The sequence below is a fragment of the Erigeron canadensis genome, chromosome 1 (genome assembly GCF_010389155.1).
Source record: "Erigeron canadensis isolate Cc75 chromosome 1, C_canadensis_v1, whole genome shotgun sequence".
NCBI lineage: Eukaryota > Viridiplantae > Streptophyta > Magnoliopsida > Asterales > Asteraceae > Erigeron > Erigeron canadensis.
This window is the reverse complement of record NC_057761.1, coordinates 47,951,226-47,966,504: the sequence shown is the minus strand read 5'-3', so window position 1 is coordinate 47,966,504 and position 15,279 is coordinate 47,951,226. Positions and strand designations below refer to the sequence as shown.

The 15,279-nt window shown below is 33.3% G+C and overlaps 3 protein-coding genes across 3 annotated transcripts; 1 reads left to right on the top strand and 2 right to left on the bottom strand.

Annotated features, from left to right (window-relative positions):
- The first annotated feature begins 737 nt into the window (after positions 1-737).
- LOC122602345 (protein NDL2-like) lies at positions 738-6,030 on the top strand. Its single transcript, XM_043775044.1, has 11 exons — positions 738-929; positions 2,801-2,900; positions 2,991-3,088; positions 3,202-3,290; positions 3,836-3,896; positions 3,982-4,068; positions 4,516-4,593; positions 4,682-4,738; positions 4,823-4,878; positions 5,095-5,230; positions 5,521-6,030. Exons 1-11 carry the CDS (start codon positions 870-872, stop codon positions 5,737-5,739), a joined length of 1,041 nt encoding a protein of 346 aa, XP_043630979.1. The 5' UTR covers positions 738-869; the 3' UTR covers positions 5,740-6,030.
- A 3,299-nt stretch (positions 6,031-9,329) lies between these two features.
- Positions 9,330-10,127, bottom strand: LOC122602353 (abscisic acid receptor PYL2). Its single transcript, XM_043775053.1, has one exon. The coding sequence runs from the start codon at positions 10,076-10,078 to the stop codon at positions 9,467-9,469; it is 612 nt and encodes a 203-aa protein (XP_043630988.1). The 5' UTR covers positions 10,079-10,127; the 3' UTR covers positions 9,330-9,466.
- Positions 10,128-13,518: 3,391 nt separating this feature from the next.
- On the bottom strand, positions 13,519-14,247 carry LOC122593828. Its single transcript, XM_043766281.1, has 3 exons — positions 14,103-14,247; positions 13,887-13,964; positions 13,519-13,796 (listed from the first exon to the last, which is right to left on the bottom strand). The coding sequence occupies exons 1-3, from the start codon at positions 14,245-14,247 to the stop codon at positions 13,519-13,521; spliced, it is 501 nt and encodes a 166-aa protein (XP_043622216.1).
- Between the last annotated feature and the right edge of the window lie 1,032 nt (positions 14,248-15,279).

Here is a 15,279-nt window from a genome sequence, read left to right as displayed (position 1 = left end):
GCAAGTACAACAAAAATAAAACGTTATAGTTTTATGTTTCTTAACTGAACAATTTAACTCAAAAGAAATCTATATGTTTATTTTCAATTTTTCTTAATAATAAATTAGCTATACATTTAAGTAATTAACCCAATCAATATCATATAGTTACCCAATTTGCTAGATGTGATTTGATTTAGTTAAAGGTTTTCCCCAATAATTTTTTTTTTCTTTCCAGTTACACGTTACATAAATCGTAGCATTTTTTAAAACTAAAAAAAAAATCGGACTTGACATGTCACCTATATGGTTATAAGTAAAATGATAACTCCTCTTAAAGAATAACTTAAAAGTCATCCTAAACTATAAGAAGGTAACACGTTACATAAGTCTCTTTCCTAATTTTGCCCAATGGTTTTGTCTCATCATCTCATGATTAGGAAGATATTTAGGTTATTTAGTTAGAATGATTAATCATTTCCTTGGCTATATATAGTTAGTTATACACACATATATATCAATAAACATAATCCAAATAATTGTGACGAAAATTGCATATCTCAAACTTTAGTTGCCACATTGAAAAACCAAAAAACTTGTGAGACCTAAATTGACATCTCAACTGTATCTATATCTATAAAAAGATCATATACACATACACATCTAAATTAATGCGTGTGTATATATATCTTGCTACTAATACGGATATATATATATATACATATAGAGAGAGAATAAATCGCAGATTTCTATATAAATCCATGGCTACCAAATCCAATGCTCCTCAAATTTCATAAAAAAAAAAAGCTCCAGAGCGAGCGAGCGAGCTGAGCTTTTCCATTTATTTTTGTATATATTTATATATAATATAAGATATAAATATATATAAAATGGCGGATTCAAGCGATTCTATCTCCATTGATATGGAAACCAGCTCTATTGCCGGAAAGGTTTGCTCTTTCATTAAAACCCCATTTCGTATTTTTATTTATTTATTTTACATAAAATGCTTATTTACAATATTTTATTAATAATAACTTTGGTGATGAATGTACATTTTATTATCTGGGTTTTCTTTATATATGATTCATTCATTGAATGTATATCCTATATTTACAATATACATTTACATACATTTCAGTTTTTATGTTGGATGGAATGTATGTTGTTTTATATTTTAGGATTTTGATGCATATTGTTATTGTATAATGTAGTTTATTGTTTGTTTTTTATTTATATGTTAAAGTGTAATTATCAGAAGTTTTTGTTTTCAGTTTGGAGAATATATTTTGTGTTTTTCTTTTTGTTTAAGTTTGCTTTTTAAGTGGTTCAGTAAATTCTAAGTAAATGGTAGGTAAATTGTTTAATCATCTATAAATTTTTATGTTTAAATTTATTATACATTTATTTGTAACTTGTTGTTTACTATCTTTTGATTCCATTGTTTTCTTTGGAAGAGAGATTTGTATATTCTTTTGTTTTCATGCATCCAATAAGTAAATCAAATATACTTGGTTTCGACGATATGCTGACATGTCGTTTAGAAAGTATCCCGGGTTAAATCTTGAGCTAATGAGGATTGAAGAATTTGATTGATCAAACTTGGTGTAGCTAGATTTATTGGTTTGTCTATCTTTTTAGCTGGCCTCCAAGTGAAGTTGATTTACCTATGACATGATGGACTGGTTCACTGGTTGGGTTTGTCGGGAATTCAATAATTTGATTATTGGTAATAGTTTATAAATACGGTATTAAGTAAGTCAGAGAAGGATTCCTGTAAAGCAAACAAACATGTAGTGAGGTGAATGAAGTGGGGATCTTTGCTAATAGCTAATAACATGATATTTGTCATTTGTAGTAGCTCTTCGTATATATAGTTAACGACATCCCTAAGTCAAAGGTCTTTCTGGAAGCAGACAAGTTGTGTCTCTAGTCTCTACCCCTCGGTAGAGGTTTGACTATCTCCTAGGTAGAGGTATTATCCCACCTCTTCTATACCCTGACATGATTGGATATCGTTGTTGTTAACGACATGCCCAACGGTTGCGGTCAAGTGAAAACGACATCCATAAATATATGCACGTCTTTATCTCTTAAACACATGGCGTAGACAAACCCTTAATATATCTATGCTACATTTCAACTACTTTTACTTTATATATTCCAGGATTACAGAATATGAATGTTTTTATTTAAGATATACAATTTTTATAGCATTATTTTACTTGTATAATTGTGTATAAAATTGTTAGTTTGGTGAAAGAGTTATTGTACTCAACCAGGTTGAGGGGACGGTTGCCCATAAGTTGGTTGTGTCTTTGTCTTATTCAATTAGAAACTATGCCAAAAAGTTATGGCGGGGGACCTTTAGCCATAAATTAGTTCTGTCTTTGTCTGATTTTAAATTATATGAATATATGATAGGTCAAATTGTATTTTTGGAGTGTTAAAGCGAGGGCTCCGAGTGGCCTTTTTTTTGTTTCTATTAGTTCTTTCCTATGTCTCTGTCTGATTAACTTATATGGTCCGGGAAAAGATTATTCACTTGTAGATAATCAAGGTGATAGTTGCTTGTGACTTTCATTTTGGTTCTTTATGCAGTTCTCGTCTTTCTTACCGTTTTATTCATGTTACATGCTACATGAAAAAAGATTAATTATCTAAAAAAAGATTGGGAGATAGTTGCCGGTCACCTTTTTTTTTGTTCTTTTATCGTTTAGTGTAAAGCTCTTGCAAGTTAGTTTCATTCAGTAAAAGTGCAGATGAAATTCGGCATCTTATCTATGCTCATAATAATAAAGATTTTTGCTATTGCATTCAGGAGCACCTTGTAAAAACCTCCAATGGATTTGTTACTGTTGCCATATTTGGGGACCAGGACAAGCCAGCTCTAGTTACATATCCCGATTTAGCTTTAAATCGTAAGTGAACCTACTTTTTCAAGTATAATAAAGTTTGGAAAATATCATGTACCAGTCATAATTGATGTATTTCTTTGCATGTTATTACAGATATGTCTTGTTTCCAAGGTCTATTCTTATGTCCTGAAGCATTTTCTCTGTTAATTCATAATTTTTGCATATACCATATTAGCCCCCCTGGCCATGAGGTCCGTAATCAGTAACTTCACCATTTCAAATAACCTTTTTGCTGTAATAAGCAGTTTCGTATTTCTACAACTGCATCCTATCTAATGTTGTACTTCCTTAAGAGAATTTGCAGGTCGGAGCTGCTGCCATGTCCTTTAATGATTCAGTGTTATCTGTTGACGACTTAGCTGATCAGGTTGCTGAGGTTCTTGACTATTTTGGGTAAATTGTTTGTTTGTTTGTATAGTTCCTATCATGTACTTCCTTAAAGGTTGTTTGTAGTTTGTTTATCGACTTGCTACTATGGTCTTACCACTTTGGGTCAATTTGGATTATGTTTCATCTTAACAGGTTAAACACGTAAGATCAAAAAAAGTCTTTTGAGAAGGAAATAGGTTGAACTGGTTAAACGGTGGAACATTGCCTTAACCCTAAAAGTGTTTTTTAGCAAATTTGCCAGGGTAATTTTCCCCTTCATAAAAATAGAAGAAGTCCTATGGCACACTACTTTTCTGTACGAAATGATAAATTTGGGTAATAACTATATTAGGTCAACCCGACCCAAAGCATACAAAACCTTAAGTCTTTTGACCTGTTACCCTATCTGCCTATTTTGACAATGCCTCTACCTATTAGATATCTGGTATATGATTATTTTCAGCCGGAACATATCGCTTGTTTTTTTTTTTTTTTTTTGATTATGTGGAAACTGCAAAGTGCTTCTTCTCTTTTTTTCTTCTTCTTTTTCTCATGAATTACTCTTCCAGACTCGGTGCTGTTATGTGCATGGGAGTAACAGCTGGTGCATACATACTCACCTTGTTTGCTGTAAGTCATATCTGTTGTATATTGAACAGAATATCAAAATCTGATTCCTAGATATGATGAGTGTCTTTGCATCTTTTGCTAACAGATAAAATATACACGCCGTGTGCTTGGTCTCATACTTGTTTCTCCTCTATGTAAAGCACCTTCTTGGACGGAATGGTTGTGTAACAAGGTTAATTCTCGTCATGCTTTTTGGAGGTGGCAATTTTGACCAATTTAGTTGTAAATAAATGGGTTAGTTTGGGGAATGGGTTAATTGGGTAAAAGAAAAAAAAAGCTAAAAGGAAACGGGTCAGAAGGGTCGACACAACTGTACAATGTGTATCTGTGATGTTTACAACCTCCCAAGTTTCTTTATTCAGTAAATTAGATTAATTCCGTAACAATATAATTTATATCATACTTCAATAGTTTACCCAAAAAAAAAAATATCATACTTCAATAGTTAGCATTATGGACAATAAGTGTTTTGGGCCAACCCAACCCATTTTGACCAGTAAAAAAAATACGTGCTTTGACTTGTTACCCAACCCCCAAACTTTTTTATCCCTCTTCCAATACTTTTCTAGGGAAATGAGTAAGGAAACTCTTCTTTAACTTATTCTGCTCTTGTTTACAGCTATTGGCAAACATACTTTACTACTACGGGATGTGTGGTCTGATAAAGGAATTACTGCTAATCCGCTATTTCAGCAAGGTAGATATCTCCTTCCAGTCCATGGTACAAATGTGGTTCTTGAATATTATATGTATATGATTTATTATGTAATAAACTCAAATTACAGGAAGTTCGCGGAGGAGCTATAATTCCAGAAACAGAACTAGTTCATTCATGTAGAAGAGTAAGTGATCTGTTTATAATTCTATATGCTTATTAGATAGAGGTCCTAAATTAGGGTTCTCATCTCAAAATTTGCTTTGTGCAGTTACTTAGTGAGAGACAGAGTTCAAACGTGCTCCACTTTCTTGAAGCCATTAACGGGTAAAATTCTTTTGTGATGGTTATCTTATTGTCCTAAAAATATCATTAAGATGTGTCAATTTCAACCATTTTTACAAATGGATTGATTTGGATTATGGTTGATCTCTATCAAATCGAGTCAAATGAGAGAAGCAAAAATATCTAACTAAAAAGGAAATGGGTAAAATGGATTGTAAGTCATCTGCAGTGTATTTAAATGTTTGCTCTTATCTTCAGGAGACCAGACATCACCGAAGGATTGAAGAGATTGCAGTGTCGATCCCTGATCTTTGTGGGGGAGAATTCTCCATTCAATTCCGAGTCCCTTCACATGACTTCAAAACTAGACAGAAGATTTAGTGCATTGGTAGAGGTAAGCAACTAAAAATGGAAATATTTGTTTTACTGTTTCACATTTTCATATATGGCCTTGTTCAATTAAGGTTATTGTCATTTGTTAAATGTGAGAAGAAAATAGACTACCCCATTCTCTCCCCATAGAATTACTTTTTGGCATTTCAACTTGAATGTTGGTTAGTCTCAATTGAAAACGAACAAATTGTTCAGATATTCAATCATTCCATATAGTATGGACATGTACTCGTAGTCCCACACAACCAGTGTTATTATTATTTCATTAATAGCACTCATATGCCTTTATAGGTTCAAGGATGTGGATCGATTGTAACGGAGGAGCAACCAGACGCCATGTTGATACCTCTGGAATATTTCCTCATGGGGTACGGGTTCTACAGGCCCTCTCAGATGAACGTAAGCCCACGAAGCCCATTAAGCCCAACGTCCATCTCCCCCGAGCTTTATACACCAGAAAGCATGGGCTTAAAGCTAAAACCTATTAAAACTCGACTTTCGCAAGTCTGAAAGAAGGAGATGTACGGCGGTATGTTGCAAGATTTTGTCATTCTATGTATCTTGTGAGAAGTATGTGAGGATTAGTTGTTCCACTTGCATATTATAGGAGAGATTGTATGGAGGTATATTATTATAGATATAGGAGAGAAAATGATAGAGAGCAAAGATTGAAATTATTTTGAAAAATTTAAGTAGAAAAGGGATAGTCATGTATATTTGCAAAATAAAGGTTGTTTTATACTATGGTAAAGGAACATTAATTAATTAATAAACTTTGAAGGTGGAACCTTTCTGTCTGTATGAAGAAGCTATTCGCTTTGAGATAAGTTCTTTTATATTTTTATCTTTATTTTTTGTAACGGTGTGTTTCGAATCACATTTAACTCACCATATATGGATAAGACCACTCAATGTAAACTATATAGTCTTAACCAGCAAAATGAATTACCAGGAAAAAAAACCTCCATCAAGACTTGAACCTGAATTTTGGAGGAATACCCCACGCCTCTAGCTGGCCTCATTGGCTCGCTTTGAGATAAGTTTATTCAATTTTCTTGTGGACTCTGTCTATCATAAAATGAAATGAAAGGAAGTTTTATCTATAGTTGAAACTTTTAAATGTAATGTAACTAATTCTTGCTGATGAAATTCATCTTTTGTAGTGTGCATTTTGTCTTATATTCGTGACTTGTTAGTCATAAACTGTTTCTAAGCTTATCTATGTATGTACCTTTTCCAAGCACACAAGTTTCCCTGCTGGAGTCATGTATAGGAAAAGTGAAGAACAAACAGCTTTTCTAGCTTCATTTTCACATCTTTTATTATTATTTTTATTTATTTAAGGCTACTTCATATCTTTTAAGTTAACAGTTGCCATTTCCATAAGGCATGTCGGAGTGCACTATCTTACTTTTGGTTACAACCTTCTCGTCGGTTCAAGCCGAAAGAAAATAGTCAAATTCTGTATAGTAAAAATAAAAAGATGGGTGAGGGGATGTGATGCATTCCTTGCAAGTAGATAAAGAGTGGGAAAGGATAGAAAAAGTGGTGAGAGAGGTGAGGCACTCCGAGTACTTCCCTAAGCTAATGCTCTTTTCTAGTGAGTGACCACCTGTTTGTTCCATAAGATTCGTCTTCATCCTGCCCAAAACTAAACTCTTTGATTTCCTTTTCGAAATCATAATTCTATTAAGATCTTGAAGATCTTCCCATTTAAGAGTGTCATTCTAATGAAGTTCGAAAAAAGAGTGTCATTCTCAGCTCGCACCGGTTTTCCATGGTTGTGACTCGATAGAGTCAGATGTGGAATGGAAAGAATTATCAAGGACTACTACAAAGTCCCCTTTAGATGACTCAAGAGATCTATCTTGTAATCACCATTAATTGACAATCCAGTGACTTTAAACATAGTCCTTAGTGAAATCTTTTCAAAGTATAGTTGCAAATGTCATGTGGTTGTTATATATGATGCCAACTTTAAACATTGATTGACTTTTCATGAACTTTTGACATCATATATGTCTTGCTCTTGGTGAACTTATGATATACTTATCCATAACGTCTTGAGAAAACCAAGGGTTCTCGAGTCGTTAATATATTTAACCTTTACATTTTCTTAAAAAAGATATTGAATTAATATAATGTTCATTTTTTAATCTACCACAATCACTCACCTTTAAAACATCTTATAACATTTACTCCGTAATTCGTCTTCAAAATACTCATAACTTTTAATCACAATCTTTCATTGCATCCAACTATTAATAAATTCAATCCTACAATTCATTTCATCACGACTACTCGGCCAAAATTTGAAAATCATGACTACAAAGAAAAAGAAAAGAAAAGTACTATTGAATATCCTATTCACATATCAAGAAATTAAACCAGGAAATGGATATATCATATATGTGCTCCAAAAAGTATTAAGGTAGCTAGAAGTAGCTTCATGGTCACATGTTTTCTACTTGTTGCTCACAAGTCTCCCAACTTCATCAACCTTTTTCGTCTTCCTTTACGTACAACATGAGATTTGCACACCAACACAAGCTTTTTATTTAACTCTACCTCTATGTAATTCTTTAGGTGTTTTTTCATATGTAAACGTTGTATATGAACCTCATTTTTAGACTCTAAACCCAATGTGTTTATGAATCACAATGTAGGATTACATGGCATATTTGTAACAGAATGTCTATACCAAACGTATTAAACTTGTCACAAATTAACTGCGGATATTAGATCTCTAATTGCACATCGTACGTGTGTGAAAAGAAAATATCACATCATTTCACATCTAATAAACTAAATACATGTTACTCCGTATATGTGAAGCTAGAAAGATTATTTCAGTACTTAATTGATCAACATCCAAAAGGGGGAGTTTTAATTGTAACAGAACATATACTAATTGCAAAATAATCAAAAAAGAAGTATGGTCACTTACAAAGTTACAACTTACAAGCATGTGACATGATCTATATATATGGATATAAAGCAGTACGTTACTCAAAAATAGAAAATAAATCTTCCATCATCCCATGCTATCCAGCACAATATCAAATGATTAGATAGCAAACTTGTAAATTTAATTATATAAAAAAAAAAATCATAACTTGATAGTGTAGAATACAATGCATATAAAAATCTTGAAAAATGGCAATACACATCTTTATTGTTGGACCTTAGTTGTGTAATATTAAACAAAAATGAGATAACAACGACTCCACAGGGTTTATGCGACATGATATGTCCTTTTATATAAGAATCAGAAACAATTCAAACTTTTCCATATGTATATCAATGGATATATATGATTCTAAATAGTTGATAACATATTTTAAGAATCAAACATGGCACCCACTAGGCGATTATATATTACATTTGTTAAATTAGATAGCAAACTCTTGATGGTGACCATTGAACTCTATTTCAGAATCTTTAATATACAATCAACAAATTTCTAAAGTCAAAATCATGAACTGTAGTAATGACATTGACAATAATATCAAAGAAAAACAACTAGGTGTTGACAATGATATAAAAAAACCCAACTAGTGAATATGGCAATTTAAAAAACCACTATAACATGAAAAATGTTAGAAATTTCTAACTAACTAAATTAACCTCAAAGTTTGTCATTGGGTTGTTGGTCTATGGATTTTTAATAAGGTTGCATTTGATCGTGAGACATAGGATTTTTTACTCAATTGATCGACAAACATAAGTCACGCTGGAATATTTATGAGTTAAGTAGTTGTGAGTGTAAGTAACTTATATATTTTTTCTATCGTACGGATGTTATTTTTATTTGTTTAATTGTATGTAACTAACCCGTTATGTTTAATGGAAAAATTTTACTAAACTTATACACGACAGCACATATGGTTAGTCACGTATACATTTTTACATTAATCGTTCAATTTAACGGGTTAGTTAAATACAATAAACCAAATTAGATTTATATTGACACAATAAAAAAAAAAAAGTGTAAAAGTAATATTTACCGTTAAAAAAAAGGAAAAAGTAACCCCAAAATTTATTTCATTAACAAAGAAATTATAAGTTAAAAAAGATCAAACAAGAAAAAAAAAAAAAAAAAAAAAAAACACAAAACATTTACTAACTAAAACCAATTAAGATCATCATTCACATCACCAACCGGATATTCGCCGCCAGTAGTAGCAAAAAAGTCTTTACCTATCCGCCGCCGCGCCCACTGCACATCATTAAACTGTCACCCAATATTTCCACCTCCGCCACCATGCAAACAAGACATAGAAACAACACCCAACTTTTGAAGATTCAATTTAACAACAGTATCCGTAAACATCTTGGTATCCTCAACTGTATTCCCCGCGGGTATATCCACAATGTACGATTCCAACACAATTGTATAAACTTCCCCCTTATTTTCACCATTTTCATTATTATTTTTAATAAATTCATTAACAGAAGTAACTGACAAATAATTATTCAATCTATGTTCCCCACCCACAACTCTAAAACTTATAATATGTTTTTCTTCATCTACCAATTCCAGTCTTTCCGTACTTGTGGAAGCCGGCAACCCCGAAATCACGGTGACTTCACGGACACTCCCGACGCCGCCGTCTCCGATGACCATTTTACAGCTTTTGATAAAATGTTTGTATCTTTGTGGGTTATCGAAGGTACGGACTAAGGGCCAAACCACGTGGGCCGGCGCGTCAATTCGTTGAGTGATGAGAGAAGTGCATGTGTTTGGCATTTTGTCAAACATGTGGTATCTGTTTATTAATGGTTGCAAGTTTTTGTATTCATCTTGAGTTAGACCTTGTGGAATTGATGATGATGATGATGAATTCATCAGAGTTGTTTTTAATTTATATATATTGGATTGAATGTGTATGTATATATTATGAAAGAGGGGGGGGATGAGAGTAGAGTTTTTTTTTTTTTTTTTTTCCTTTCTTTCTTGGGTGTGTTGGGATGTGATATTTTTGAATTTTTTTTTTTTTTGAAGAAGCAGATCACATGGAAATGAGTATGAAGAAGATGTTAAAAAATAAATAAAATGAGTTTTTACTAGTAAGTTGTGAAAGGGAGAGATGAGAGGGGAGAGGTTGGTGGACAATTGCACATGAACCATGGAGGTGATGGAGGCTTTTTTAATGTTTTTTATTTATAGAAAAAAAGTTTGGACTTGCTTGACCTTCAGGCTCTTCTACTATTTGGTTGTTAATATTTAGTCCTTAATGTTTCTGGAGATTGCTGATATAAGTACTATATTCATATATTGGTGGATGTTTTGAGGGTCAATCAATGAAGTTTTGTCCATGGAGATTATTCATGGATAACAAGTTTTCTGGCATCTCCATTCACTTTTTTTTTCTTTTTTCTTTTAACATATTTACTTAAAAAACTTCAAACCTGAAGTTATTTAAGCGATATTAAAACATTTAGCTACTAGATCACGTTGATAGTAGTTTTGATACACTTCAGATAATTAATTGAAACTTTAAGTTATCTAGTTTTATTATTCAGCGTTTATATTTTATAGAATCATGTAAGTAGTTAAAACATGTTTGCTAGTATACGAATGAAATATGTACCAATCTTCACCCATATTTAATGACATGTTTTTTTTTTACTAAACATATAAGGGAGGAGATTCCCTCAAGTTCTCTAACATGAGATGTTAGAGAGATCTGAACAAAGGTCAAGATAATTTTGATCCTTGGATTTAATCTAAGGGTTAAGATGTTCTTAACTTGACCCTCTCAAGTTAAAAACAACTTGAGGGAACCTTTTCTCAACGTGTAATCACACTATTAGTTCATATAGTCATACTATGGTTAAAAGATAAAAGAATTTTAATATACCATTTTATTATTTTTTATGTGATATATTTAAAAATGTAATATATATAAAATTTTGAAACTAAAAATTAAAAATTAATGTCTTATTAACAACTATTTAATGACATAATTTTATTTGAAAACATATTCAAACTAATTTTATGGTATTTGATAAATCCAAGTTTGCACATGAAAACTGAAAAATAGGATCCAAGTACAAGGGCTCCAATTGATTTTAGATGAAAGAAAAGGTGTAAGAATGTAACTTGCCTTTTGTCTATAGTTATGACCAAATAGCGAGGTCTAGAGTTGTGATTGAGAAGTGATTGAGAAGTCTTACCGATTAAGGGATGGTGGATTTGATAAACAATTTGTTGACGTCAACTTAAACCTTCAAACATTGTGCAACTTGACTGACCCCATCCTTGAATTCTTTATATGCAGTAACTCTTCCTTAGAAGCATATTATTTTATTGCTATTTTGAGTAAGAATATTGAAACTTCTCCATGCTATATATAGAAAGTTCAAATTAATGCATTTTAAAACTCCCTCGTATAAGATTAAAAGTTAAAATTTCAATGTGGAAATCCAAACTTTTCTAAGTTGTTTAGAGTCAACATTTCATGGCTTTCGGGGTCTCAACTATTTCGAGGCTATGTGATGTTGTGTCAAGGTACGAGACCGTGGACTTAACTTTACGTCCATCTCAAACACGCCTTTATATGTCAAATTACAATGGTGAACATAGAGATATGGTCGTCTTAGGGATGGGCATCCAGTACCGACCGAGTTTCGAATTTTTCAAAAACTTGTTACCGGCACCAGTTCCATTTCTCATTCGGTACCATTTCCTGATACCAAATTCCGGTTCCAAATCCTAATACTGTGGTCTCAAGTCCCGCGAACTAAGAAAAATAGGTACCGATCCCAATCCCAATCCCAAGTCTCATTCGGTACCACTTTTCGGGATCGAGATCGGGATCAAGATAGTATCAGGATGAGATCAGGATTTGGAAAATCTGTTCATCCCTAGTCGTCTTGGCGTTATTCGTATATCGTCTTGAAATATTACGACATGGTTTGGGTTTGTTAAACAAAAGGAATATTTTATTTTATTTTTTATGATATGCCACAAGTAAAGTGATTGGTTTCGGACTTTCGGTATAACCAAGTTACTATAATTCAAACCAGAAATCGATTGCAAGTTTGTATCCTTTCTTAAGTTTTTTTTTTTTTAAAGACAAAGCGGATAAATGGCTAACACACCTCCAACTTTGATGCGCCCACGCCGGGTTCGAATTTTGGCAATGCCATAAAAGGTTTGTTCTCCCATATGTAGATGAGAAGAACATTGCTAAGGCCCCCTCACCACATTTGCATGTGACAAAATTTAAACCCATGACCCCTAAAAAAAAATCACAAAGTGAAAAACTACATAACCACTATCATTATATGCATATGGTTGTTTTTTTATTAAATTATTTATTACTCCGTATTATTTTTTTTATAACTATGGTCAGTGGCGGAACCAAGATTTCCAGTCTAGAGTCGCCGAACATTTTTAATGATCGATACTAATATGCATAAAATTAAACTACAATATTATATTATATTAGTCTGGGTTGTCATTTACCTTTAAACTAAATAAATACATAAAAAATAGTATTAAAAATATAGAGTTTTATAGATATTGTGGGGTTGCCATGGCCACCACATAGCTCCGCCATGGACTATGGTTTGTTTGTTAACTAATGTGATTCAAATATATACAGATATACTACTGGATAGTTGGATAAACACAGTTTTATTATAGCACCTTATAGCCTTATAGGTGATTATAACTTTTCATAGGCTTCAAATTAAGCTTTACTTTCATTTGAATATGTGTATCTAATATATTTTACAAGACCCTGTAATTATTTTTTCTTTTGTAGAGAATATGAATGCACTTTGACTAATTTTTCTATCAAGTTAATTTGGCGAAGAGTACGTTAGATATGGAATGACAAATGAAATGCTAAGTGAAAAGTTGCATAGAAATCATGACGATTGAATCATAAAAGTAACGGAAGGAACAATTATATTTATTTCTCCAATATTTCTAGGTAAGGCTCCACTAATCAATTCGATGTTATGACTTCTTATACTATAGCTTAGGGTGGGAGAGCGGCTCGTCACCCCTCCCCACCCCGATTTTACTTCTCCTCCCTACCCTTAATGTTAGGAATATCTTACCACCCATTCCTTCCCCTCCTCATCCTATTCTATTTAATTTTATGTCTGTTTATTTTTAAAAACTAATATTTTTATTTAATAAATTAAAACTAATACAATATTAAAATAAAACAACAATCTAAAACACAAAAGTACAATATTAAACGAAAACGACAACACAATACATAATTAAACTAGCGATCGATGCACGGGATAAATGTGCGATGAATATGGTCAATAAGCTCCATCCGAAGATCTTCGTGAATGCTTGAGTCTTGTATCTCTGCTAGTCGAGCATCTGATGGTGTGTCGCAACCGGGGGATCCCATCGCATATCCTTTTTTCTGCTAATCGAGCATCTGTTGGTGCTAATTGAATCCTTTTCTCACCGGTTGGATGAGGAATCATTTTCACAAACATCGCATATCTTGGGTAGATCCCATCCACGAGAAAATACGGGTACTTATATTCGGTTTCATATACAGTGAAAGGAACCACCGGTGTTGTGCCGCCTTCAAAGGTATTGAACAAAGGAGATTGGTTCAACAAATTAATGTCGTTGTTTGAACCGGCAACACCAAAGTATGCGTGTCAAATCTAACAATCCTGTGACGCCACTGCTTCAAGCGATATCGTCGGCCCGTAATGGTCACTTCGCGTGTACTGGTCACGCCAAGCCACTGGACAATTATCCCAAGCCTAGTCTGTACAATCAAGACTCTCTATATACACATATATTAAAACGAAAGTATTAACTAAACTACGTAATATATATATATATACATAACCGTATATAAGTAAATATATACGTAACATGCCGGGAAAACCATGATAAGACGCATGATGATCAAAAATGCGTTGCATATCATTACGCATTGGCCTACGCAAATATTCATGTCGGTATAACCTAATGACTCCATCACAAAAAGCATTAAGGGTGTCACGTGACGATCTTTCCGACATATTTAAGTAATCATCTAAACTGTTGGGATTACTACCGTATGCTAACTGACGAACGACAGATGTTCATATCTGTAAAGCCGAGAACCCCATTTTCCCACGACCGTCGACCCTCCTTTGAAAATATTCAAAATTGCTTTCCAAATCTGTAGCTATCTTCACAAACAATCGTCTACTCATCCGAAACCGTGTTCTAAAAAAATTCTCATTAAATTTTAGTTCCTCGGCAAAGTAACCTCGAACAAGACAGTCGTGCGACTCGACACGATTGTCTCTGTTTGTATACTTTCTTGAAGAGGAGGCAGTATCGCGGACATCTTGTTCAATCGCATAATGCGCCATTGTGAAGAGATTAATATATCGTTTCGTCTCGTCGGATGAACTTGAGTCTGATTGGATATTTGGGGGTGTTGGGCCGTTTTCAAAAAATATAGGACTGTTGAAGAAATTGTTCATGATTGTTGTTTGATAAAATATATGTGTATATATGATAATATATGTGGGTGTGTTGTGTGATCTGTTTGAAAGAAGAAAAAAAAAAGAACATAATGAATACAAAGAAGAAAAGAGAAAGAAGAAGAAGAGGAGAAGGAGCCGTGGGGGGTGGGACCCATGTGCTTATTAATTTTTTTTAAGCTCCTAACGTTCGAATTCATAGGCATGTAAACCGGCACCACTGTCACCAAAACCCTCCCCACCCTATCGGTACCGGGGGGTCGGCGCGGTGTGCCAACCGGTATCGGACGGGTACCCCTCCCCATCGCATGGCGCTCCGTCCACTCTTATAGCTTATCCAGTACCATTACCATCTCTTACAAAATAATATCCACAACCAAATACCATTCTTATTAAATTAGACTGAGTAATAATGTAAGCTGATTATATTTCAAACAATTAAAAAAAATGGTGATGATCTGTACACCATCAAATATTAGCCGTACACCATCAATTATGCTTTACAATATTGTACAGTACAACACCCTTATGCACATTTAATAGTGTACGGCTAAAATTAGGTGGTGTACCGATCATTAT